The sequence below is a fragment of the Polypterus senegalus genome, chromosome 4 (assembly GCF_016835505.1).
Source record: "Polypterus senegalus isolate Bchr_013 chromosome 4, ASM1683550v1, whole genome shotgun sequence".
In the NCBI taxonomy this organism is placed as follows: Eukaryota; Metazoa; Chordata; class Cladistia; order Polypteriformes; family Polypteridae; genus Polypterus; species Polypterus senegalus.
In genome coordinates this window covers 52,419,609-52,447,240 of record NC_053157.1, presented here as the reverse complement: position 1 = coordinate 52,447,240, position 27,632 = coordinate 52,419,609, and the positions used below count along the sequence as shown (strand labels likewise).

Genomic DNA, 27,632 nt, shown 5'->3' with positions numbered 1-27,632 from the left:
GAACAGGTGTTCCTAATAATCCTTTAGGTGAGTGTATATGGTCATCCAATTGTTGATGATGGAGTCTCTTTGATCCAATGATAAGGATTTTGATTACATTCTCAGCCCGGTCACTGCGCCAAGTTAATATAGTGCCCTCCATTAACATTTAGGTAAAAGACATATTTTTCTTTGATTTACCCTTCTCCTTCAGAGTTTAAAATTACAAATCAAACAATTCAGACATAATTAAAGTTTACGTTGCAGACTTTAATTCAAGGGTATTTGCACACATTTTGGTTACATCATGTAGAAATGACAACACTTTTCCTACATTAAACTCCCCCCCACCCCCACATTTCAGGGCACCTTAACACTTGGCACATAGCAGTGGTCGGCATATTAAAGCAGTCATATTTAGTACTTTGTTGCATATGCCTTGCGTGCAATGACTGCATGAAGTCTGTGGTTCATAGACATTACCAGGTGCTGAGTATTTTTTCTGGTGATGCTCTGTAAAGCCTAATGCAGCCATCTTCAGGTCTTGCTGGTTTCAGGGGTTTGTCCCCTTAAGTTTTCTCTTCAGCATATGGAAGGCATGCTCAATTGGATTTAAATCGAGTGATCTGCTTAGCTATTCAAGAATTTTTAGTTTTTTAGCTTTGAAAAACTCCTGTGTTGCCTTAGCAGTATGTTTGAGATCATTAACTTATCGTAGGATGAAAACCATTCAATGAGTTTGAAGGCATGTACTGGAACTTGAGCAGACAAGATGTTTCTGTACACCTCAGAATTCGTGTGCGTCTGCCATCAGCAGTTCCATCATCAATGAAGATAAGTGTGCCAGTACCTGTAGCAGCCGTACATGTCCAAGTTGTAGCACCCACACCACCATGTTTAACAGATTAGGTGGTATGCTTTGGATCTTGGCAATTGTTTTTTTCTCCAGTCCATCTGGAGTTTTCTTTCTTTTTGATTTTTCTGTCCTCCTGGCCATCTGACCTTACTTTATTCTTTGCTACTTAGTATTGCCTAATCTTATTTTTGTTTCATATAAACCTTTCTTTCTTCATCTTGTAAAGCACTAAGAGCTACACCATTTCTATGAAAATGTGCTGTAGAAATAAATGTTGTTGTTGTTGTCTTCGTCTCCACACTTTGCTCTCGCCATTACACTGATACAGGTTTATCTTTGTGTGTCCACAAGAACTTTTCCCAGAATTCTGTAGGTACTTTTCACAAACTATATGAGGTGTTCAATTCTAAACATGAATTTTCATGCTCTGTTCTTATAAATAGTACAAGGTAGACCTGACTCATTGGACAAACACATGAATATATGAACTTGTCATTAGTAGTGCTAGCTGCTCTTTCCCTCCTTCCTGTCAGTTGTAATCAACATGTCGGAGTAGGAGGTACACAGTAGTGTTGCGCAGCACATTATTATTCAATTTTGAACAAATGAAGGACTCATTCTGTTTCAGATTTATTGATGAGTGTCTCTCTCTCAGTCTAGAGTGTTTGATTGGTGCAAGTCATTCAGAGAGGGACTATGATCTCTTTGGTCCACTTAAGGAATTTTTAGGAAGAAAGAAATTCAAGCTGAATGAGGAGGGTATTGACGCCGTGCAAGAATGGGTCAACACTCAGTCACAAGACTTCTAATCTTCAGGGATTAAGAAGCTTTCTGAGCACTGGAACAAGTGAATTACAGTGGCAGGAGACTATATAAAAAATAGTGTGTAAATTGTTTCATTGTTTTCAATAAATAAAGCATAGTTTATAAATTCCTGTTTATATTTAAAAGTCCCTCGTATAATATGATCATCCCGTTTTTGTGGCTAACTAGTGGTTTGCATCTTGCAGTGTGGCCTCTGTATTTCTGTCCATGAAGTCTTCACTATATAGCAGTCTCTGACACATGCACAATTTGTAATTTTAAACTGAGGAGAAGAGGGGTTAATCAAGGAAAATGTGTCTTTGTCCCAAACCTTATGGAGGGTACTATACATTTGTCCCATGTTCATATGAGGCTCTCTTCAGGAAGTGTATTTCTCATCCTAGAGACAGTTGAAATGCTGTTTTAAAATTGGTCGGTGTCCTTCATAATGAACTGGTATCCCCTCCAGTGCAAGTTCCTTCTTTACATGTGATGTTGTTGAGATCTAGCTCAAAGAATATTCACTGCCAAAGAAATGAGGAGGGTTTTAAGGGAAAGCACTGATTTGACACCTTCATAATTTCAAGGGAGACATTTGATTGCGTTTGCATGTTCTCCCCATGTCTGCGTGGGTTTCCTCTGGGTGCTCCGGTTTCCTCCCACAGTCCAAAGATATGCAGGTTTGGTGCATTGGTGATTCTAAATTGTCTCTAGTGTGTGCTTGGTGTGTGGGTGTGTGTGTGTGCGCGCACTGCGGTGGGCTGGCGCCCTGCCCGGGGTTTGTTTCCTGCCTTATGCCCTGTGTTACCTGGGATTGGCTCCAGCATACCCCCGTGACCCTGTAGTTAGGATATAGCGGGTTGGGTAATGGATGGATGGACATTTGATTGCTTACATTATGTAAACATCTGTCCACAAAACTAACTTGGAAAAATACATGTACCGCATCAAACATTAGCAGTAATTATGCTGCATTGGCAGACAATAGTCGCCCCAAATGGTTGTTAAGTCTGCCACCTCACTTTCCATCCATTGGCACTCTGAGAAGGTACCGTAATCAATCTTGATTTTTGACACAGGGATATGACGATGGTCACGTAAATATTGATGTAAAATTAGCTGGGGACTATAAATTTCCAGACAATTCCAATTCAAGTTTTCAAATGTAGGTCACATTTAAGTTGCATACTATATAGATATAATATTAAAAGGCGATACCTCTCCCATAGTGATATGGCAGTAAAAATCCCATAACAAAAAATAACTTAGCTTTCTTTAATGACGATTTACGCTTCATTACAGACCGGAAGCCATAGCAAGACATTACCAAGGTGGGATCTTGATCTATACAGTCTGCCATTTTTCGTTGCTGCGCTGGAAGGGTTTTTAGGATGGATGACGATATCACCCATCCATCCATCTGTCGGCATCAAAGTGTTTGGCTGCTGTCCAAGTCTTTTTATACTGTCTTCTCCATGTGCAGGCCCTTACTTAGGTTCCAAACAAGGGAAGGAGAGGATTCCATTTCTTCTCTAACATGCAGAAATACAGTGATCCCTCGCTATATTGCACTTCAACTTTCGCGGCTTCACTCCATCGCGGATTTTAAATGTAAGCATATCTAAATATATATCACAGATTTTTCGCTGGTTCGCGGATTTCTGCGGACAATGGGTCTTTCAATTTATGTTACACTAACAAAATACCCGCGCTTCGCAGCAGAGAAGTAGTGTGTTAAAGAAGTAATGAAAAAGAAAAGGAAACATTTTGAAAATAACGTAACAGGATTGTCAATGTAATTGTTTTGTCACTGTTGTGAGTGATGAGTGTTGCTGTCATATATATATATACAGTATATATATATATATATATACACACACACATATAAACATATATAGATAAATATCCATACATATATACATATACACATATATATATACACACACACATATATACCTACATATATATATATACACATATATACACATACATCCAATAATTTTGATAATTTTCGTCCTATCTCCAATATACCATTCATCTCAAAAATTCTCGAAAAGATAGTTGCTGCACAGATCCACTCATATTTAACTAATAATAATCTGTATGAACGGTTCCAGTCTGGCTTTCGCCCCTTTCATAGCACTGAAACAGCACTTATAAAAATAACCAATGATCTCCTTATGGCAGCTGACTCCGGTTTACTTTCCATTCTTATTCTTTTGGATCTGAGTGCAGCTTTTGACACTATTTCTCACCCCATTCTACTTAGTAGGTTAGTCTCAATGGGTCTCTCTCATACTCCTCTAGCCTGGTTCAAGTCATACTTGTCTGATCGTACTCAGTTTATTCGATTAAAATCATTCACTTCTCAGTCCTTTCCTCTGGTCACTGGCGTCCCCCAGGGATCTGTCCTGGGGCCCCTTCTTTTCATTATCTACCTTCTCCTGCTTGGATATATTTTTCGTAAATATAATATTCAGTTTCACTGTTATGCTGATGACACCCAGCTTTATCTGTCCACCAAACCTGATTCTGCTCTCCCCCCATCCTCCCTTACTCTCTGTTTAGCTGAACTAAATACATGGTTCTCTTCTAACTTTCTGAAACTCAACAGCAATAAATCAGAGCTTCTCCTGGTAGGCTCTAAATCAACATTATCCAGAACTAATAGTTTTTCTATTGCTATCAATAACTTGCCGGTCTCTGTTTCCCCATGTGTGAAAAGTTTGGGTGTCATCCTTGACAGTACTCTGTCTTTTAATTCACACATCAATAATGTCACTCGGTCTGCTTATTTCCAGTTGCGTAACATCAATCGTCTCCGTTCCTTTCTTACTCCACAGGCCACTGCCATTCTTGTTCACAGCCTTGTTACTTCTCGGCTTGACTATTGTAATTCACTTCTTTTGGTCTTTCTCAAAATCAATTCATAAGCTTCAATGTGTTCAGAACTCTGCTGCCCGTATTATCACCAGGACCCCTTCTATTCACCACATCACCCCTGTTCTCCAGCAGCTCCATTGGCTTCCGGTCAAATATCGCATTAATTTTAAAATACTTCTGTATACATATCTCTCTGATTTGGTACAGATCATCATCCCATCTCGGAGTCTCAGATCCTCTTCTTCTCTTTCTCTCTCTGTCCCTGTCCCCCGTCTTGCCACTATGGGGAGCAGGGCTTTCAGTTGCTCTGCTCCTCGACTTTGGAATTCCCTACCTCCTGAAATAAGAAACATCACCTCTTTCTCTCTTTTAAGTCTAGACTAAAACTCACCTATTCAAAATAGCTTATCCCACATAACTTTCTCCATTTTCCTATCTTGGAACTGTTTTATGTTTTATGTTTTATGATCTTGTAAATTACCTGCTCTTTTGCCTGCTTTTTATTTTCTTACTTTTATTATTATTTTTACTGTGTACAGTGTCCTTGAGTGTTTTGAAAGGCGCTTTCAAATAAAATGTATTATTATTTTTATTATTATTACATCCACATATATATACATATATATATATATACAGTATATATATACATATATATATACATATCTATATATACACACACATATATAAACATATATATACATATACATACATATCTACATATATACATATACACACACATGTTATATATATATATATATACTAGCAGAATACCAGTGCTTCGCAGCGGAGAAGTAGTGTGTTAAAGAAGTTATGAAAAAGAAAAGGAAAAATTTTAAAAATAACGTAACATGATTGTTAATGTAATTGTTTTGTCATTGATATGAGTGTTGTTCTCATATCTATATATATATATACTGTATATATCTATACCTATATCTATATATATATATATATATATATATATATATATAGCGAAATACCTGCTTGGCAGCGGAGAAGTAAAAAGAAAAGGAAACATTTTAATAATAACGTAACATGATTGACAATGTAATTGTTTTGTCATTGTCATGAGTGTTGCTGGCATATATATATATATTGTGAACGCTGGCCCGGACACAGACAGACGGACATCGTAATCTCACCCAACACTCTTTTATTTACAATATTTACAAGTTAATATAGTCACGTGCACTCCCCAGTGCCTCCAGCACCGATCCCCCAATGTCCAGGCCACACAGTCTCTGTGCCTCTCTCTCCTGGCCGCCTCTAGTCCTCCCTCCAGCTCCGTCCTCTTCCACCCGACTTCTGCCGATGGGCTCCAGCTGCTTCCCGGCATTCGTTTATAGCCACACCCCAGTGTGGCGGAAGTGCCGGCTGCGCACCTGGAAGCCGTCCGGTGTCCCCTGTCGTCTTCCCCCCAGCACTTCCTGGTGTGGCGGAAGTGCTGGGCTCCCGAGATATTTAGGCACTGGGGCGCCGCCTGGTGGTGGCCACGGGTTCCTACAGGGCTGGGCTTCCAAGCCCTTCACCCGAGGCCACCAACATAACCAGGGCGGACGCCCCCTCGCGGTCTGGAGGAGGCACAAGTCCTCCGACCACAATATATATATTTATACATATGTATATACATATATATACACACACACATATACTATGGGGTGCCAAACAGGCAAATGCATTGATTTTGTGAATATATAAAGTCGGCGTCAGAATATATAAAGTCAAAACTTGAATATATAAAGTCACTGTCGGAATATATAAAGTCAAAACTTGAATATATAAAGTCATCGCTGGAATATATAAAGTGAAAACTTGAATACATAAAGTCAGCGTCAGAATATATAAAGTCATTCCTGATTATATAAAGTCAACATCGGAGTATATAAACTCACTCCTGAATATATAAAGTGAAAGTCAAAATCTTTTGATTGAAACGACTCTGGACTGAACTAAGGTAACAAAAACGTATTCAGAAAAATAAAAAAACACTGTTCGGTTAATGTTTTGAAAATGATGCATGTGCCCTGCCCAGGATTGGTTCCTGCCTTGCGCCCAGTGTTAGCTGGGATTGGCTCCAGCAGACCCCCGTGACCCTGTGGTCGGATTCAACGGGTTGGGAAATGGATGGATATTCCAGGGCTGACTTTGTATATTCTGACGCTGTCTTTATATATTTAAGTTTTGACTTTATATATTCCACCGCTGACTTTATATATACAAGTTTTAACTTTATTTATTCCGACAGTGACTTTATATAATCAAGGTTTGACTTTATATATTCGGGAATGACTTTATATATAAAAGTTTTGACTTTATATAGTTAAATGTAGTCATCATTGCATAACTTTTTCTTTACCATAGAAATTTAAAGACTAAATTCAACTTCCATTCCTAACAAAGATATTTCTGGTGACTAAATAGAGCCTACTTATATCCAAATTCGAGCTATTGAGCTGTCGCCTGGCTTCCTGAATAAGTCACCCTCGCTTCGCTCTTACTTTTTTACCGTTCATTCAATCATGGCTAGTGGCAGAAAAATTATAAAATGGAAGGAGGATTACACTGAGTATGGCTTTACCAAAACAATTATTGATGGTGAATCGATTATTCATAAAGCTTCAATTGGTGATCTGTTTTTCTGTGTTAACCTCATATTTTTTCATACTTCTTCTCAAACCAAGGGGGTGCGAGGGTAAAATGAATAGGGATGCGCTGATCAATGTAATCGGTGTACCAGGAAATCATGCATTGACAGAAGTTCCCCTTTGCTTGTATTGCAAAAGTGTGATTAAATGCGTGATTTTTTAACGCGTTATTGAGCACATGCATCGAAGCTTCTCAGCTGTGCTTGTGCTAAGAAAAGGAAACATTTTAAAAATAACGTAACACGATTGTCAATGTAACCTTTTGTAAGTAGTGCCTGGAGGATTCAGTGTGGAGAAACTGTAGAGACAGCGTGTGTATTAACTTGTGGATTTTTCTGTGAGTATTTGGTGGCAGTGTCACAAAGTCACTTCCGTAACACTGCGTTTACGTTAGCTGCGGAGCTCAGCTCAGAGCGAAATGAGGTGAATGGGAGGGGAGATGATGACGTGACTCCACCACCCGTCTTAACTGTCAATCCCCCACAAACACAGTCTCTCGGAATTTGCATTAGCACAGCCCTTCACGTGCAATTTTAACTTAGTTACAAAGTGATCAAAACTCGTTTATATCCTGCGTCCTCTCATTAAGCTTGTATCATGCATTACCCGTGGGCATGACAAACGCCAGCGGCAGCCTGTCTATGAACTTAATTTAAACTTTAGGTTTACACCGTGCTTTGTTTCCGAAGTAGCAGGACTCATGAATATGGTTGTATATGTCACTCGCTCGCTTCTTATTGTTTCACTGCCTTCTCAATTATATAATGCATGTTTTCTACAGCGCTTTTTTGAGCTCTTCCTGGTTTTCTACGCACTGAGTTGACAGTCAGTTCACGTAATTACGTGGGAGGCGTGATGATGTCACACGAAACCCCGCCCCCCACGGCTTTCGAGCTCAACTCCATTACAGTATATGGAGAAAAATAGGTTCCAGTTATGACCATTACGCGTAGAATTTCAAAATGTAACCTGCCCAACTTTTGTAAGTAAGCTGTAAGGAATGAGCCTGCCAAATTTCAGCCTTCTACCTACACGGGAAGTTGGAGAATTAGTGATGATGAGTGAGTGAGTGAGTGAGTGAGTGAGGGCTTTGCCTTTTATTAGTATAGATGCTTCCTCAGTTTGTTTGCCCAGTTGATTTAATACAAGGGACACTATTGGCGGATGGCTGAGAAGCTACCCAATCAGAGCACGTATTACATATTAAATAAAACTCCACAATGATATAAGATATGCTTCCTGCGTGCTGTTTAACAGCTTACAGTCCGTATTGATTTTTCATTGTTTGCTTTTCTCTGTCTGTCACTCTCTGAGAAATACAGGCAGATACTTATCCATCATGCAATACCATCAGGGAGGCGTATGATTGGCCCCATTATCTGCTCCTGACGGAGGGGGTGTGAGCAGAGGGGCTGTTTGCACAGTGGCTGTTTGCTTAGAAGATACGGACGCGCCTGTAAAAAAATGCTGAAAGGCTACCTTCATATTGATCCCTTCATTGCGCCTACTTAAAAGTGCAACAGCCCTATTGATTTTTGATTGTTTACTCTCTCTCTCTGACATTCTCCTCTCCTCACGCGCACCTTGAAGAGGAGGATATGTTTGCATTCTTTTAATTGTGAGAAAGAACTGTCATCTCTGTCTTGTAATGGAGCACAGCTTAAACTTTTGACTAAAGGGTGTTATTTCATGTCTAGAGGGCTCTAATAATGTTAAAAAATGTATTTAGAAGGGGCAGCACGGTGGCGCAGTGGTAGTGCTGCTGCCTTGCATTTAGGAGACCTGGGTTCGCTTCCCGGGTCCTCCCTGCATGGAGTTTGCATGTTCTCCCCATGTCTGCGTGGGTTTCCTCCGGGCACTCCGGTTTCCTCCCACAATCCAAAGACATGCAGGTTAGGTGGATTGGCGATTCTAAATTGGCCCTAGTGTGTGCTTGGTGTTTGTGTGTGTCCTGCGGTGGGTTGGCACCCTGCCCAGGATTGGTTTCTGTGTTGGCTGGGATTGGCTCCAGCAGACCCCCTTGACCCTGTATTCGGATTCAGCAGGTTAGACAATGGATGGATGTATTTAGAAGGTCGTAAACAGGTTTTCAATGCTCTAACTGCGAAAATATTAGATTTATAAATAAAGAATCCTACTTCTTGGAAATTCATTTATCTGTCTGGAGCGGATCAACCGCGATAAACGAGGGTTTACTGTATAACTGTGCAGAGAATATTTATAAACAATGTGGGAGAGTTTCTAAGAGCTTAAAATATATAAAAATAACCATACAAACATATGGTTTCTACTTCGCGGATTTTCACCTATCGCGGGGGATTCTGGAGGAGGGATTACTGTGGTACCCATTTTCGTAGTTGTACCTTCTCTCTTCAAATGCTTGCCTAGCAGTTCTAAATGCTGAGAGCCCCTGAATGCTAACTTTGGCCTGGCCTGTGCATGTGAGTGGATTTATAAAATAATTATTATACAGAGCACAGTGACATTAAACTTATATTCTTATTACAGTGGGATGGCACTGATTCAAAGAAACTTACAGTCCTAGTGCAGAAAAAAACGTATGTAGAAATTCTTTATTTTTATTCATTGCCCAGCCTATTTTGGTCCAGAAAGCACCTAGCTGCACAGTTGTTAGCGCTCCACTGTACAACCCCAACATGTTGTCTGTGTCATTGTGGACTGTTGTATTCCACATCAAAGCCATCTGATTCCATACATTGCTGTTTCAACGTAGGCAATTCAGACAACATACCTACTAGGCAGCAGGTGGTTTTTCAGTTTACTTAACATTTAAATCTTTATGGCTGTATATTTTGGCAGAGGATGACCGTGTCAGAGGGTGTGACAGTTATGTAAATTAAAATAAATCAGTCACCAAGATTTCAGTTTTATTCATTTTGTTTTGTGATACCAATGGTCTGTGAAGTTTCAGGTCTCACTAGTCACTGACAGAAGAGGGACAGACATTATTAGTTAGGTAACATTAGGGAAGTCTGCTCATATAAATTAAACTTCTGCTGTGGCCACATCAGAATTTTCATTCCAAAAACATCAGTGAGTATTACATGCAAAAGTGGTCCAAACCTGATCTGAAAAGATCCGAGTCAATATTTTTATTTGATGTCTACACTTTTCTAAAAAGATTTGTGTCACATATAAATGAAAAAAATGGATTTGAGCTGCACAGTAATGTAGCCTGTTGCTGTCTGTAAACTTCTCTGGTACTGATGGACTGTGGTTCGGCATTCTGCACAGTCATGCCAAAGCTTCCTCACAGCCATCTCCTCCATATGACATTGGACTATGCCTTGTGATATAATGGATCTGTGACTTTCTGAAAAACAGATTCCAGGCAGTGAAGCGGGGCACACCTCAGTCAATGTTCCTGACCCTGAGCAAAATGTCTCCAATAGGGGTTTATTCTGCTTCTTTATCTTTTCTTTCTACACAAGATGACTGCACTTCCAGTTACCCGTCCCAAACATAAGCAGTGTGCTAACTACTTATGTTTGCTGGCGAAACAATGCATATAGGCCTGATTACAAATAAGGAGGTAGATTAACGGACTACTTAGTTTTGTCTTCAACAATCTGGACCTGAATGCTGTGAAAATATTGTGGATTTTAGGAGACCCAGCCCTCCTCTTACACCCCTGGTTGTAAATAGTGTGAATACAGTGGAATCACTTAACTCACGGGCACAAAGACTGCACATAGTCTAGACTGGAATGAAAATATCACTTATGTATTATACAGTAAACCCACGTTTATCGGGGTTAATCCGTTCCAGACTCTACCACGATAAATGAATTTAAGCAAAGTAGGATTCTTTATTTATAAATCGAATATTTTCGCAGTTAGAGCATAAAAAAACCTGTTTACGACCTTCTAAATACGTTTTTTAACATTATTAGAGACCTCTAGACATGAAATAACACCCTTTAGTCAAATGTTTAAACTGTGCTCCATGACAAGACGGAGATGACAGTTACGTCTCACAATTAAAAGAATGTAAACATCTTCCTCTTCAAAGAAGTGCGCGTCAGGAGCAGAGAATGTCAGAGAGAGAGAGAAAAGCAAACAATCAAAAATCAATAGGGCTGTTCGGGCTTTTAAGTATGCGAAGCACTGCCGGACAAAGCAGCTGCAAGGAAAGAGCAATGTGAAGGTAGTCTTTCAGCATTTTTTAAGAGGAGCGTCCGTATCCTCTAGGCCAGTGTGCGAACAGCCCCTCTGCTCTCACCCCCTCTGTCAGGAGCAGAGAATGTCAGAGAGACAGAGAAAAGCAAACAATCAAAAATCACTACGTGCTGTTCGGGCTTTCAAGTATGCGAAGCACCGAGTGGGAAGCATATTGTATACCATTGAGGGTTTTATTTAATACGGAATACGTGCTCTGATTGGGTAGCTTCTCAGCCATCCGCTAATTTCCCTTGTATGAAATCAACTGGGCAAACCAACTGAGGAAGCATGTACCATAAATTAAAAGACCCATTGTCCGCAGAAAAATCTTTGATATATATTCAGATATGCTTACATTTAAAATCCGCGATAGAGTGAAGCCACGAAAGTCGAAGCGCGATATAGCGAGGGATCACTGTACATTAAACAGCACAACTGTATCTGCTTTTTCTCTTTCAGCTTAAAATATTTATCCCGTCCCAATCGGTGATGATCAAATTTAATAGGCCAGTTACTGAAAACGTCTTCATCTGCTCCATGGCTGTATGGTGCAGCAACAAATCTGCTCATTCAAAATAAAAACTGCAAAAGCCATATAATCAAAAGATTTCACTCCCATCACACAGCAAATAACCCTCTGGGCAATACTACAAAGCCCAAAAAAAGTTTTTTTCTTGGTGTCTTTGTTTTTAGGCCTGCTCCTGGGGTTATTTGGGGCACTGATTCAGAAAATTGCATTGGATAGACTGCATCAGCTCTAGTTTCTTTACCAAAGACAATAAACTTAGTATATTGTAAACCTTCTTAAGAAAATTCTTTCAAAATATAACCCAAGCGAGTAGCATCCTTTCATCAACAGTTCAAAACATAGTTTGAAATGTGTTCTTTTAAATAACGGCAACGAATCTGATTCTAATTCCAACTGGTCACTTCACCAGTATGAAAAATGAGTCAGTACAAAGCCATCACTTTAGTATTGGAAAAGATAAAATTACCAAGAAGATAAATGGGCAATTTGTGTAGACTTGAAAGATGGTTCATTTTCTTCTTGGCCAACAAATTACCTACACAAGGTATCCTTCCTTTCATGCCTTTGGGACAGTACAGCCAAGCATGAACAATGAACAAAAAAAAAAAAGATTTGTCTCAGAGGAAATATATGGTAGCACGTGACTGAATGATACCACTACTGCTACATACAGTATTAAGCTAGGCCTGATGAAACAATTTGTAAAAGCTCTGAATAAAAACAGTTTGTTCATTGAATATATAGCGCATAAGTTATCTGGACCTACCATGGAAAAACTGAAGGCAGGAATATTTGATGATCTGCAGATCAATTTATAAATGACCTGTATTTCATAGCATCAATGAATGGAATCAAATGATATGCCTGGTCTTCATTTGTTCTTGTTGTGAAAAATATTCTTGGCAACAAGGTGGCAGACAACTACACATAATTAGTAGAGGATATGCTCTTTCATTTCTGTAACACGAGTGTTAAAGTCCATTATCTGTACAGTAACTTAGATTGCTTTCCAGAGAACCTTGGTGACAAGCGAAGAGCAAGGTGAAAGATTTTACCAAGACATAAAAGCAATGGAAGCCAGATACCAAGGAAGATGGGATGCACACGATGGCAGACTATTGTTGGAATCTTAAGGGATTCTCCTGTCATATTCCACTCTCGGATGTCTTACAAAATGAGCTTCCTGTGTGTCAAATGACTGTAAAGGTTGTATCATAAATCTGTACTTTTGATATGAAATATGTAGCTTTGCATGTAGTACACTTTTAATATTTGTATCCTTCATGCTTAAAAGATATTAAACACTACATTAAAATATCCCGATTTTTTTTATGGGTGAGCCAAGTTAAGAGTGGTATATATGTTCTGCATCTCAAAAACTAGCTGATAGAGGAACACTGGGGCCATTTTTGAAATTAGCAGGTCAAATATACCCAGAAACAGGTGGGTGTTGGCCAGTGTTATCGTTCACTCAAGTAAAAAGCTACTACTCGGTATGTCACTGGCTTCCTTACTACTGCAATCCCTACTGGTTAGTCATAATGTTTGATTTACCAACCTACATTGTTTACTTGTAAAGAATGACAGAGAATGGGGCATGGGTGCCATTTGATATGCTGTCAAGTTTAAGTCATATCGTATATTGTAGTGCCAAATGTATATTAGTATTGTTAAACCTAAGGGTATAAATAACATCATGACAGGCTCCAAACATAATATATTTACTGGCAAAAAAGTTTAATTCCATCAACCTTCAGTAAGCACAGAGAATATTTTTTTTTTAACCGTTGTGTCTGTGTAACAGCAAGATGTATATTTCCTGTGGGTTCAGACACACCCTGTGTACACAGAAGTCATTCTTAGATCATTTCAACATCACAAAAGTGGTTGCCTCATGAATCACAATGCAACTGTGAGCCAAAGCTCTTAACTGGTACGGTCATTATGTCAGTAGTTTTATATGAAATGGCCATGTAGTTTTCCAAAGTGCTGTTTCTGAATGTATCCAGTTCCAGCAATTTAAACTTTGTTAATGGATCTATGCATCCCTCATTTAATCAAAATTTAAGGCTGAGGGATACCAGACCGTATTCTAGCAAAACTGGGTATCAGACATGTACCCTAAGCGTAGCAGTGGTCTATTGCAGGGCACACTCACTCATAGGGTGCTAGTTTAGAATTGCCAAATAATGTAATATTTGGAGTAAAACCAGTGTTGCCACATAAAAATCTATGTTGATACAGGATGCAACCAGACTAAAGACATGAATAAAATACTTTGTAGTGCTGTTTTTCCTATTGTCCTTGTGAACTTGATAGACCAACTTGCAGGTTTGACTTGTGGTGCTGTGCAGGATGAAGATCTCTGTGGTATCGCCATGTTTATGCATGGTCATATTTGCTATGAATGGAAAATAAACGCTTTGTTTTAATGGAAAATAAACGCTTTATTTGTTTTGCACTGACTCATCCCATGAAAACCCAGTGCCTCCCTGCTAAATGTCTCTGTGCTGATTTTGCTTTGCAGTTATGCACCATGTTATGCATATTGTAATTTTCAGAGCCACCAATAGATCAAGCACGAACATGCATCTATCTTATTCATTTTAATTTTATATTAATTCAAAATTAAAATCCAATTTTTTTTTTCTACAAAAATTCCAGATGATTAACTTTCCAAATAACATAGGATCCTGAACTCCAATCAAGTGCAAGCAAGCAATCGGCAGCACTATAATTTCTATGTGGTGAAACCAAAATGTTAGATACCCTTGAAATTAAAAGGCACATTCTCAGATTTTATTACATGAAATGTCATGGAGCACAGGAGTATATCAAGGAAAAATTTGTCTTTATCCTAAATATGAAGGAACAATATAAACATCTACAGCACAACTTGATTAAAAATGGAGATATTTGTAAATTTGCAAAAGTAATTAATGCATTGTAAATCTTAAATGGAATTTAAATACAGAAGAGTTTTATTTTTTGCTCTCCATATCCAATTTTGAAAGCAATGTTGGAAAGAACGGCTTAAGACATCCAAGCGCAATTTTACATTTAAAACGAGCCTCATTATATACCAAGAGCTAAAAAAAAAAATTATAAAAATTATATTAATACAAAAATGGAAAACAGGAAGCACACAGTAACATCTTATCTAGGATTTATTCAACATATTTACTTAAGGTACATATGCTGAAAATAAATATCCAAAGCATCTAGGACATATCCAAAGAATGACCTCAAAGAACAAGAAAACACAGGGATTATAACTAAAGAGTTAGTTTGTGCAGCTACCTGCTAGGCTGGCTAATCCAAAGGAAAGTCAATAAACAAAAACAAAAACAAAAAAAACAACTCTTTAAATGTTTTTTAGACCAAACATTTATTCAAAGCAAAATGTGTGGAACTATGAAGAGCTGGAAGCTGCAACGGCAGCTCTCTTAGGCTTGGGGGTTGTTCCTTCACGGAATCCATTCCTGTGAAGAGATAAAAGCACTTGTAAACATGAGATGCACTGACAAAATGTCACTTTTACCCTTTTCTATAGCTTATCTCAGTAAAAAATTATAATCACAAAAGTATCATTTGTTCAGACATTTATTTTGAGACATCATTGATAAGCTTTGCAAGCCCACTTCTAAGGATGCAGGGACAGTTTCAGTTTTTACTAGCTAGGAAGAAGGACAACACTATAAAGGAAAATCAATGCTTTTTTCTAATAGCTTAACTTTACCAACAACACACACCCCAGAATAAATTAACTGGTAAATCAATGTCTTGGCACATTTTAAAGTGAGATGAAATGCATGGCTTTGAACCAGCAGCTCTCCTGATGACCAGCTTTTAAAAGGAAATCTTTAATATCTGAATACATAATACCAGTACCTCCACTTTTGCCCCTGGGAGTAATAAAGTAAAATATAGGGTGGGAATGTGGAGTATTACAAAAGGTTTGTTCCCCCATCAATGGCTAATTAATAAAAAATTTTAAAAAGGTACAACAAATGGGTTGTTTAGTATTAGTGGTACTGCATAAACAGAAATGACCATAACAGTAGTGCTTTAATAACTTCCTAAACTTCACAGCTGAAAGTTATGACTTTGTGATGTCATTAGGAGATGAGAAAAGTGCACTACCTTGACATTAAGTTAGATGAGGGTTGAGAAGTTGAGCAAAACACACAGGTTTGTTAAATCATAAAAATTACATATCTCTCACCTGAATCGTCGGTACACAATTTTCAGGTGCCTCATGCGTCCAGTTCCAGTGGTGTTACGTCTCTTGGCTTTGACACTCCAGTTGTCTGTAACATATTGAGGTTTGTAGTGAGTATCAGTTTAATTACTTTAAATGGTTTTAGGTTTAAAGTTATTTTCAAAAAGAAACAGATAAACTGGATATACAAAAGCAATCAAAATTGTGTCTGGTCCAGAAATCTGACAAAGCACTGGTAGTTTCTTGAAGACCTTAATGGCTTGTTTTTTTTTTTTGGGCTGCCAATCTGCGACTGTGATGGTATTACAAAAACTAATCCAACTACACTCCTATTTTCTGTTGCTTCTTTTATAAAAATCTTATAATAGTATCTCCGTTCAAACTTTGTCTATGTTTGTTTCTCCAGATACTGTATGTTAACCTGTAAAATCTGGGATTGGGTGGTGGAGGGAGCATTCAGGTTTTTACAGGAATTAAGCTTATACTTGGAAGGTTCATGTAAATCCCTTTTCAAGTAGTAGCTGCCTTGTTTTAACCTTAAAATACCAAGGTCTGGTCTGAGGGCTAGCTATTTTTTAATATTATATTTTAAACTAGTAATCAGCTTATCCTAAATTCCATTTTGTGACCACAGTATATTTAGAGTGATGCAATGTCCAACTGAAGCATTTACATTTTTTTTTTTAAACTAACATGAAAAGAACGGTATCTTTAATTTTTCAAACAAGCAGCAAATCAACAGTGACACTGTATTTCTTTCAAATTTTGGAAATGTCAACTAACTTCACAAACATCTAAAGATATGAAGTCACAAATGTTAACTGCAAACACTTCCCATAACAAATGAGGAAAGGAATACAGTCAAGATTTATTTTGGCACCTCATTTAAAAAGAAACATTTATGTAACAGTATATCTCATTTCTATTGTGCAGGTTCTTGGTTACCCAACCGAATAAATTATGTAATAGTGGATTAACATTAGGTTGATCTGATCAAGTTTTTCTTTTCTGGAGAACAATTATTGATCACCCATTCCATGTTACTGGATCGGCTGATTTTAATAGTCCCCCCCCTTATCACTTTAAAAATATTTTACACTAAGCTCCTGCATAAATAGACGCATAGAAGCCTTATGTCCTAAACTAAAGTGTTAACTTTGGTCATTTTATAATTAAAATTATAGACCAAAAGGTGTTAACTGTTCATTTTTTACTTTAATTAGGTAAATTTATTATTCAGTGACCATAAAAATATTAAAATAAATAAAACTTCATTAAAATACACACTTTTAAGTAATGAAATCTATATGCAAATATTTATCTCATAATTACAAGCTGTCATATTGTTTAATATTTTCTGTAATGTACTTCTCTGAAACAAAGTTTAGTTAAAAAGTAGTTTTCACGATTTCTCTAACAAAAAATTATACACACAATTAATATTGGCAATTAAACACTGCTTAAGTGTAAATATACATGACCATAGGTTTCTAATCATTAATTGAACTACAGCTTTTTTTTTTTTAAATACACATTTATTATATTTGGGTATTTTTTTTCTTCAGCGTACCAGCTAGACATTTGCAATTCCAGAGGTATCAAATATGGGTTACCATTTTAGTAGTGCAATACTGGTTTCTTGCCAAAGCTTATAGCATATGACACCCACAAATAAACAGTATAAAAAAGCTTTACAAATTAGGAACAATTATAAAAGATAAGCATGACTATTAATACAAAATAAAATTAGATTTAAAATAAGGACTCCTATCCATATACTCTATAAAGCAGAAACTTTTCTCAACCTTCTGTACCTTTTATTTTATATTTAAGATATTGGAGGGCAGGACTGCAAAGGCGCAGAAACAAGAAGAAATTTGTAAAAATTTATTATAACGACATCTTAATGCAACAGCACTAAATCAAAGAGTACAGTGAAGATCACTTCATCCCGGTGCTGATAAATGGCAGACTTGGTTCGTGGTCTCTAGCATTTTGTTTGTTTTTGTTTATTTGTCCCATCGCTTGGTTTGCAGAATTGTTGAATATTCTGCAATTCACTACTTGTGATTTGACACCGGACTTTTCACAATTTTCTTTTTGGATATCTTAGCTGGTGGAGCAGCTGTTCACCCTGTATCAGTGTGGAAAGGACTACAAAATATTACAAATTACAGGAAACCATCCATCCATATTGCAGTAAATCACCAGCTGGCTGATAAATGTTTTTTACTGCAGGTTTGATAAGCCCCAGCATACAATGGACAATATCGCAAGCCCTCTCAGTGTACAGACTTATACAACTCTCCCTCCACAGATTCTCCCACTAAATATCTCTGAAGAGAATGTTTATTGGCTCTTCAAAGGACAACACCCTAAGAAAGCAACATGTCCGGATGGGGACTTGTCCTCCTGCTTAAAATTCTGTGCTGATCAAATGGCCTGTCTTTAATAATTTGTTGAAAATACAATTATTAGTGTTGTGTGAAATTCCCTTATGCTTCAAACAAGCCACAATCATACCAGTTCCCAAACCCTCTAGTATAACAGGACTGAATAACTACAGGTATGTTGCTCTGACATATGTGGTCATGGAGACCATTGAGAGACTGGTGTTAGTTCACTTGAAGGACATCACAGCTCCCTTGTTGGACCCCCCTTCAGTTTGTTTATCGAAAGAACCAGTCAATGGACAATGTAGTCAACACAGGTCTGCACTACATGCTGCAACATCTTGACAACCCAGGGACATGTGCAAGAATTCAACACAATAATTCCAGAACTCGTCCACTCAAAACTCACCCAAGCTTTTCATCCCTGCCTCCACCTGTCAATGAGTCACCAAATTCCTGACCAATAGGAAACATCAAGAAAAACTGGAGAAACACACATCTAGCTATCATACAAATAACACGAGCAGAACCCCCAAGGATGTGTACTCTCCACACTGCTCTTCTCCCTCTACACTAATGACTGCACCGCTAAGGTCCCCTCTGTGAAACTTATCAAATATACAGAAGAAAAAAAACATCATTGGGCTCATCAGGAATGGTGACGAGTCCGCATACAGATGGGAGGATGAGCATCTGGCCGTTTGGTGTAGTCATAATCTAGAGCTAAACATCCAAAAATATGTAGATGACAATGGATTTTAGGAGAGGTCCACAATATTATTCCCCTAACCCCCTCCCCCCCAAATACTTAACTCTACTGTGAAATTTGTGGAAACTTTCTGGGCTCTATAATCTCTTGGGACTTGAAATGGGAGATCAATGAAGGATCATCCATTATAAAAAGGCATAACAGTGAAATGTAGTTGCTGTGACAGCTGGGGAAGTTCAACCTTACACAGAAGTAGCAGATTCAGTTTCACACAGCAGTCAAGGAGTCTATTCTCTGCTCATCCATAACAATGTGGTTTGGATCAGTGACTAAACATGACGAACACGGGCTACACTGAATTATCAGGTCTGCCCACCTTACAGGACCTGTATTATTAGAGTCATTAACCCATCTAGGAAACCCTTTACCAATCACTGACATTCAGGCCATAACCTTTTTGAAGTTCTTCAATCAGCCAGTTATAGATTAATATACGCCAAAAGAAACAGATAGAACAGCTCTTGCCTCTCAGGCCATCAAGTTCACAAATGATTAATTTCATCCCTCAAGGCCTCTTGCAATACTTTTCACATTTTTTTCCCTCTCAGTGTTAATTTCAGCATTTCTTGAACTGAGTTGCACTTTGCGAGAAGTTCATAACTAAAACTAAAAATAATTACAGAAGGCAGATTTACACTTTACGACACAAGCAGCTACGTGACTAAAACATGATCGCCAGATGTCTGCATTGTAGTCTTCAATTGGGGACAGTTAGAAATTTAAAAATGCCACTAATGTTACAAATAACAAAAATACCGATAGTGGCATAGTTTTTCCAGGAGCTTATTGATACTTTGGAACTGACAATAATGGTTTTCAATACCCATTCCTACAACTAAGTCACACAGATGAGAATTGGCAACGAAAAGTAGAAATACATTCTTTGAGTGCTCCAGCATAAATTTTTTATCTAGAAATTCTAAAATGACATTGCATAAACAGGACTGTGCACCTAGCAATGAACTAGCACCCTGTTCAAGGTTGGTTTATACCCAATGCAGAATTAAGCAGAGATGAGAATGTTAACACAATTTAAAATTGTATAGCCAGTATGCTGTCAAGTACCACCCTTTCAGTAGATGTTATGGTAAAGGACAAGCCTAATAGCTTATTTAAAAAAACCTGCCCGTCTATGAGACCACAACTAAAATTTATTACCAAAAAATTGCCACATTTTGATCATCATATTCAAATCCACACTTCCATTTTAAAAGTAATGCAACACATATTCATTCAGGTGAAACTGCAACATACCTTCACACTCTGTTATTACCATAGCTCTATAATACAAGACAGGACATTTATACCCCTAAATATTGTCAAGTCCAAACACTATCATGATTTACCATTCTAAGTTCCCTATGGTGTCCTTTAAGAAAGAAAGCCATGCACATCTATGTCTAATCAGTTAATATTTGCTTCATTAGTATTAAACAAAGAAACCAACATACATTTGAAGTCTCACTAAGCCTATTCCCAGCACCCAGAATACTGCTTTGAGTTTCTTTACTAATTGAAAAAGGCACTAATATTGCTGCATGATCTTTTAATTAAGATCACCACAAATCCGTTTTGGTAGGTATGGTGATTTTCCAACAGAAAAGTTTTATTGCCTTGCTTTGGTGATGGGAAACTTAACATCTGAAAGCCACAAGGAAAGAATTTGGGAACAGTTGTCATGCATGCTACTATTTATTCAGTTCAATGTAATCGACAAGCCTATTAAAAAAATAGTACCTCAAAGTTTGTGTCTGTGTGTGTCCAATTCGGCCCATGTTTTATTTAATAGAGTACTGTCACATCAAACAAGTGTATGACTTAAACGCCAAGTGTGCTGCTGTGATATAATCTTATTGCAAAAGTGGCATCCTATGTAAAATTTTATCCCTGCTAGATATTCCAAGGTTAACTGTACGTGGTATTACTGGAAAGTGGAAGCGTTTAGAAACAGCAACTCAGCCACAAAGCAGATGACCACGTAAAGCTATTGAGCGGGGTCAATAACTGCTAAGGTGCATGGTGCACAAAAGTCACCAATGTTTTGACGATTTCATAGATGAAGAGTTCCAAACCTCCACCAGCATTAATGTAAGCACAAAAATTGTGGAGGGAGCTTCATGGAATTGGCTTCCAAGGCCGAGCAGTTGCATGCAAGCCTCCCATCATCAACTCCAATGCCAAGTGTCAGATGGAGTGATGTAAAGCACAACACCACTAGACTGTAGAGCAGTGCAAACATTCTATGGAGAGAACAATTACAGATGGGCAAGTCTGGGTATAGCGGATGCCTGGAGAACATTACCTACCTGACTCTGTTGTGCCAGCTGTGAAGTTTGGTGGAGGAGGGGTAATGATGTGGGGCTTTTGTGTTCAAGCATGACTGTGCTCCAATGCACAAAACAAGTTCCATAAAGACATGGATGGATGAGTTTGGTGTGGAAGAACTTGACTGCCCTGCGAAAAGCCCTGATCTCAACTTCAAACACCTTTGGGGTGAACTGGAACGGAGATGGCAAGACAAGTTCTTAGGCGAATATCAGTGCTGGACCTAAGATGCACTACAAAATGAATGGGCACAAACTCCCACAGAAACACTCAAAATATTGTGGAAAGCCTTCCACGAAGAGTGGGAGCTGTTATAGCTGCAAAAAGGAGGCTAACTTCATATTAAATTCTATATATATTTGAATGCAATGTCATTAAAGTCCCTGTTGGTGCAATGGTCGGGTGTATATATAGTGTATTTAACCAGTAAAAGGACAAGTGTCTGTCCAGCTGCTATAGTTGGGAAGAAAAATTTAGAAATAGACAAAACATGTAGAACAGAGAGAGAGGGGGTTAAGGACGATAATACCAAATAAGGGTCAAAAGATAACAAAACCGCCCTTAACGGAGTAGTGTGGTAGCAACTTTTTTGCAATGGCTTGGATCATAAGAACAATGTTATAGTGCAGGCATCACCAAATGGCGGACCTCAGTCCAGATGCGGACCGAGTGGTGGTTCTGTCCGGACCCGTGACCAGTCTGGTAAATTCACGACATTAAATAATTTTCATGGAGCATTATTTTGGACGGTCGTGGCTATTGATAGCAGGCGCTGCTACTCCAGATAATACGACAATAGCTTCACTCAGTTGAGCCAATAAAATCGTTAGTTTACAACAGCAGAGAGGAAGAGGGTTAAGTTAAGAGACAACATGGCTTGCGCCAAAAGGCGGAAAGTAGATGATGAAAATCGTTGTTTTAAAGATGAATGGACGGAGAAATATATGTTCATTCTTCCGGCGAGGAGTTCAAAACCGGTGTGCCTCACATGCTCCGAAAACGTGGCATTAATTAAAAGCGGCAACGTGAAGCGCCACTACAAAACAAAGCACAGCTCTTTTGAGCAAAGTTATCCCCTGAAGTCCGAGCTGAGGACACGCAAAATAACCGAACTGATGACTTGATGACAGCTGTTCGCTCTTTCCAGAGGAAGCTGGACATTTTCAAAGAAGATCTTGAAGGGGAGTGTGAACACTTCCCAAAACTGCAGGAACAGACTCAGGGTGAGAGAAATTTTTCTCCCTATGTGGACTTCATTAACAAGCTGATTGGAAATTTCAGTAACAGGTTCAACAGCTTCTGCCTTGGGGAACAGCTCCTCCTGCTAATCCAGAATCCTTTCCTCATCAGAGAAGTCAGAGGATTTTCGAAGAAGGCGACTCAGACATTCAAGTGGGCACATGCAGGATCTTTACAGCTTGAGCTCATTGATCTGCAAGGAAATGCTGCATTAAGAGAGCATTTTGAGACAACTGACCCTGCTACATTCTGGTTACAGACTGTTTGAGAGTGTGTTCCCTGGTCTAACCAAAGTAGCACTGCACACCTTGACTATGTTTGGATCAACTTACAGCTGTGAGTCAGCTTTTTCCACTATGAACATTATCAAAAACAAGTACCGTTCTAGGCTTAACAATGGACACCTACATATCTGTATGAGAATGGCACTAACTCCATTCCAACCAAGATTTAAATTACTGGCAGGGCAGGCACATGCCCATTTCTCTCATTAAGAAAAGTAAAAAGAAAGAAGAATTAAAAGAGAAAAGTTCAAAGCTGTGTTTGCATTTCGCCCCCTAAAAAGCCACTTGTTGAAGATGTGGATTTTTTTTTCTTGAAAAGTAAGCCCTCAATTGTTTTTAGGCTGGGATCTCCTTATTTTAAGAACAAAGAAGAGAAAATGTTAAGTCAATGCTATGTTTGCACTTTTTAGTTATTGTTTTCTGAGTTGATTTTTTTACTTGAAGTATAGGCCTTCAATTCTTCAGGTTGGGACCTCTTTAATTTAAGAGAAAAGGAGTTATTCCACTCTGTTTGCACTTTTTAAAATTTATTTTATTATGTTTCTGTTCTTTAATCTAAAATAAAGGCCTTGAATTTATTTGCTATAAGGGGAAGGCTACAAGACACAAGATGGAGTTTGGTTCGGACCTTCTACTTGGACGAAATTTAATAACTGGACCTCAGTGACTTTTAATTGAATACCCCTGTTATAGTGGTTATGTGACATATCTATTGCTCACCACACAAAGTTAAAGTAACGATAATTTTAGGTTTTTTCATGGATGACTTATATGGTTTGCTGTAGCTCATTTATGATCATCATCTGCCATTCTATCAGAAACAGTATGTCTACTCTCAACAAAAAACGGATATGAAAATTTTTTTCTGCCACCACACAAACTAAATGAGGTAATGTATTTTAACAAGTTTTGATGCAGTATTCCTTTAAACATGAGGTTGAGAGTTAAGGTCTGAAAGCAGGAATAGTTCAGCCACTTACACTTTCTCTTGCGCTTGGCTGGGTATCCACATTTTCCACAGGTGGACTTCTGGAGATGGTACGCCTTGGAACCGCAGCGACGGCACAGTGTGTGCGTCTTGTTCCGACGCTTACCAAAAGACGACGTACCCTTCGTCTGAAAGGGGAAAACACCACAATACATTGAAAAAGCTGCACAATGTACACCCAATAAACAATTGCCAAGATGCAAGTCTCATCTCAGGGGATATTAAGAATCACTTTTTTTTTTTTTTCATAAGTTCAGACATTTTTTCTTTAAACATCATTGATGAGACTAATCAAAACAAAGCCTATTACACACATATTCACAGAGAGGCACTACTAAAACCAAAAGCCATAACCCACAGGGGAATGCTTCTTCAGGTTTAATAACTTAAGCAGAATCTTGATGAGAATGAGCCATGAGGGACAAAGCAGTTTAATACTCCCTATTCATCTTAACTTATATAAAATATCAAAATTGATATTTGGAGGCCCTCAAAGCATTAGTCAACTACACCACATTATAACTTACTCTGTAGGTACTGATCTCTGCATGAAAACTGAATCCATAATGTTGGTGTGAAATTTTAACTTAACCAGCCTCAATTTGTATTTTGATCAAATAATTACTTGCATATGAACTGAAATGAATTCAACACATATCCTTAGAAGTTAATCTGAGAACATCACTGGGTAGGGCATGGATTGTCTGAAGGTTGGCTCTTCTTAGGAAAGTTCTGTATTGTCCATCAGGAAGAAGGGCCTCACCCTTCATGGTGTTGTAACAAAAAGGAGCTAGTCTAAATGAATGCCTGCTTACAATCAGAAATTAAAGAATTTAAAAAAATAAATAAAATAAAAAAAATTCCACAACTATTAGGCACTACCTGGAGCTGCTTAAACTTTAGTCAAATGTGTAAAATGTTCTGATGTTTTGCTACTGGATTCGACTTCAATGACAAAGGTGGAAAAAAGCACAAATCCAGTGCAGTATAGTAATACATGGAGAAACGGGCAAAAGCAGCATTTAAAAAATAAAAAGAGAAAATGCTACATTTTGCCAACCTTTCAATTTGCATTTATAATTCAAAAGAAGTCAGATTACCAATTTACCAATCATACAAACTGATGTTAAACATTTCAATCAAGTTCTCTTAATTGCTGTTTGCTTAACTCAACATCAGGTTATAACTAAATATCAATATTTTATTCATTCACATGAACATAACATTTTCTAATAAAATCTACAAAGCAAAACTGTTTTTATTTAATAATGAAGTGAGCATATGGCTGAAGGTTGTGCATCTTACTACGTCAGCCATCATAACATACAAAATTCCCATGTTTTCTCTGTAAGAGAAAAGTGGAGCCAAGAATTGACACAGGGTTCAGAAGGAATGACCAGCTAGAAAGAAAAGCTACAGTGTGGTGCCAAAAATCACCAACAGACCTAGCCTGCTGGATCCTTATAAAATGCTTCTGCCACCACTTCATATTAAGGTTTGTTTAATGAAGCAGTTTGTCAAAGCCCCATAAAAAGATTCCTTTTTATGTATTTGTGCAGAGAACAGTATTTTTTTCTGGACCTGAAATTTTAAAATTAATTTCTGAGGTAGAATCTGATGGTGCAATGAATTACCTGGAAGGAGAAGCTTAGGTGTCATTCAAATAAATAATTTACAAGTTTTTAAGTAATAATAAAGATCCAAATTATAAAGAAATTGTGAAAAATTGTAATCAAGTTTAAGGAATTGCAGTTATGTATAAGGTTTCAAAGTTAACTTTTTTGATCACATTTGGCATTTCTTCCTCAAAAATCTTGGGAGTGGAAAACAGGATAAAAGATTTCATCAAGACAACGGAGATGCCAGAGATGATGTGACGTCATTCTGAATTGCGGTTTTCCATAGGTATATGTTTAAATATATTACACTAAATAGTGTAATGTTAAATGGACTTAGAAAAATACTGTATATATATGAATTGTTAAATTTTAGTTCTATTTCAATTTTGCACCTAAATATGCCGTTGTAGAAACAATGACATTACTGTTTATGAATGTAAATTAAATTTTCACAATTAAATCAACTGGTGAGGTTAACTTTACAGATCTGTGTTGTCAAAGGCTTAATGAAAATCGTTATATAATGAACATGCCGCGTCCAATCAAAGCAACGTACGTCAATAGTTTGCTAATACAACCGTACTTGACGTGAGACTCAATCATTACTTCAATAATTCTATCTTTTATAAATTAAACTTGCACTTTTCAGGAGTGTGAACAGCCTGTCTATGACACGAGCATTGGACCAGGGGCGATCCAAACCCCCAGACGGGTCTTCCGCCCGTAACCTACACGAAGTAAACGTATAGTTTAACAACTTATCAAATGTACTACACGTGTATTTACGTAATGTAATATACGTTAATAAAATGAAGGTCGGACTACTTTTTGTATACTCAAGTTAATAAATCTAAAGAAGGCCCGATTACCTTTGTCATACAACAGTACAAACCTTGCAAAACTTCTAAACATTTTTACGATTGTTGTGCACATGTAATAAATTACCACTTTTCTTGTGCCCTTATTACATAAGCATCGAGTGCTACAGATTTTACCAAAAGGTAATCAGACAACACTGAAGAGTTTCTAATATCAAAAACGGTTGTTTTCCAAGCATTGCATCCTTAAATGTGAATACGAGTGCACGTAATTTTTTTTAACTGGACTGGGCCTCACAAAATACTGTATGTCCAGGCAGACTGCATTAAAAAAGTAATTAAACTCGCAAGCTAAACGTGAATGTTAGTCAGTCAGTCATTCTTCCACTATTACTTTACAGAACAACAATTTCAAAATAAGGTGCACACCAGGCTTGGAACCAAAGCATTACCCACCAGAGTGGACACGGTTTCTCATGTCAGCCTTCCCCTATCGATCACAGTTAAAATGCACAGAAAACATCAGAAGTTTTAAACATCCACTACAATAATTAACACCATAAAATAAGCATGCTATATTCTTAACGATTCGTTAATTTCTAATGTCCAACAAGCGAGAACATCTTGGATGTTTTAAGATTTGACAGTATGCAGCAAACAGTAACTCACCATCTTCCTCCGGTAGCTGACACGATAGAGACCGGAAACAGGCCCGGAGCTCACCTATATCATTACCGGGCACTCGCAGCGTGTAACAATAAACAGTTCCGATGGGAACCTAACATTGCAGGGTTTTGTGTATTCAAGCAGTGGAATTTATAAGTGTGCGTTAGGTTTAAATGAAGTAGAAGTAATGGAGGTACAAAAGCATAATATTTTCGCGAGAACAGTGCACAGTCTACATTTTATAACGTTATATTTCCGTGGAATAAATTAGAATGGGGAGCAACTTTGCGGGAGTCGGAGGTTCGTGGAGATGAGTTCCTGTTTCATGTTTTTTTTGTAGCATAATTAAATATAAAGGTCTTACCAAAGGTAGTTCGAACGTTATTTTTGACAACGATTGCCTTACAACATTGGTATAAGTGACATCATACC

General features: G+C 37.9%; 1 protein-coding gene and 2 non-coding genes across 3 annotated transcripts; all 3 read right to left on the bottom strand.

The window, feature by feature from the left end:
- Window positions 1–15,246: 15,246 nt before the first annotated feature.
- Window positions 15,247–27,292, bottom strand: rpl37 (ribosomal protein L37). The gene is made up of 4 exons (XM_039750628.1): window positions 27,204–27,292; window positions 24,090–24,225; window positions 16,103–16,187; window positions 15,247–15,359 (listed from the first exon to the last, which is right to left on the bottom strand). The coding sequence occupies exons 1-4, from the start codon at window positions 27,204–27,206 to the stop codon at window positions 15,290–15,292; spliced, it is 294 nt and encodes a 97-aa protein (XP_039606562.1). The 5' UTR covers window positions 27,207–27,292; the 3' UTR covers window positions 15,247–15,289.
- On the bottom strand, window positions 15,429–15,506 carry LOC120529187. The gene has a single exon (XR_005633693.1). It is a non-coding gene; the product is annotated as a small nucleolar RNA SNORD72 (small nucleolar RNA).
- On the bottom strand, window positions 24,301–24,385 carry LOC120529188. The gene has a single exon (XR_005633694.1). It is a non-coding gene; the product is annotated as a small nucleolar RNA SNORD72 (small nucleolar RNA).
- Window positions 27,293–27,632: the final 340 nt, after the last annotated feature.

Bases quoted from the DNA above. Each gene is read 5' to 3' on its own strand.
- rpl37 (XM_039750628.1), bottom strand. The intron at 16,188-24,089 runs GTAAGTGGCTGA...AATATGTTACAG, and splicing joins AGCCAAGCGCAAGAGAAAGT to ACAACTGGAGTGTCAAAGCC. The intron at 15,360-16,102 runs GTGAGAGATATG...ATCTCTTCACAG, and splicing joins ATTGTGTACCGACGATTCAG to GAATGGATTCCGTGAAGGAA.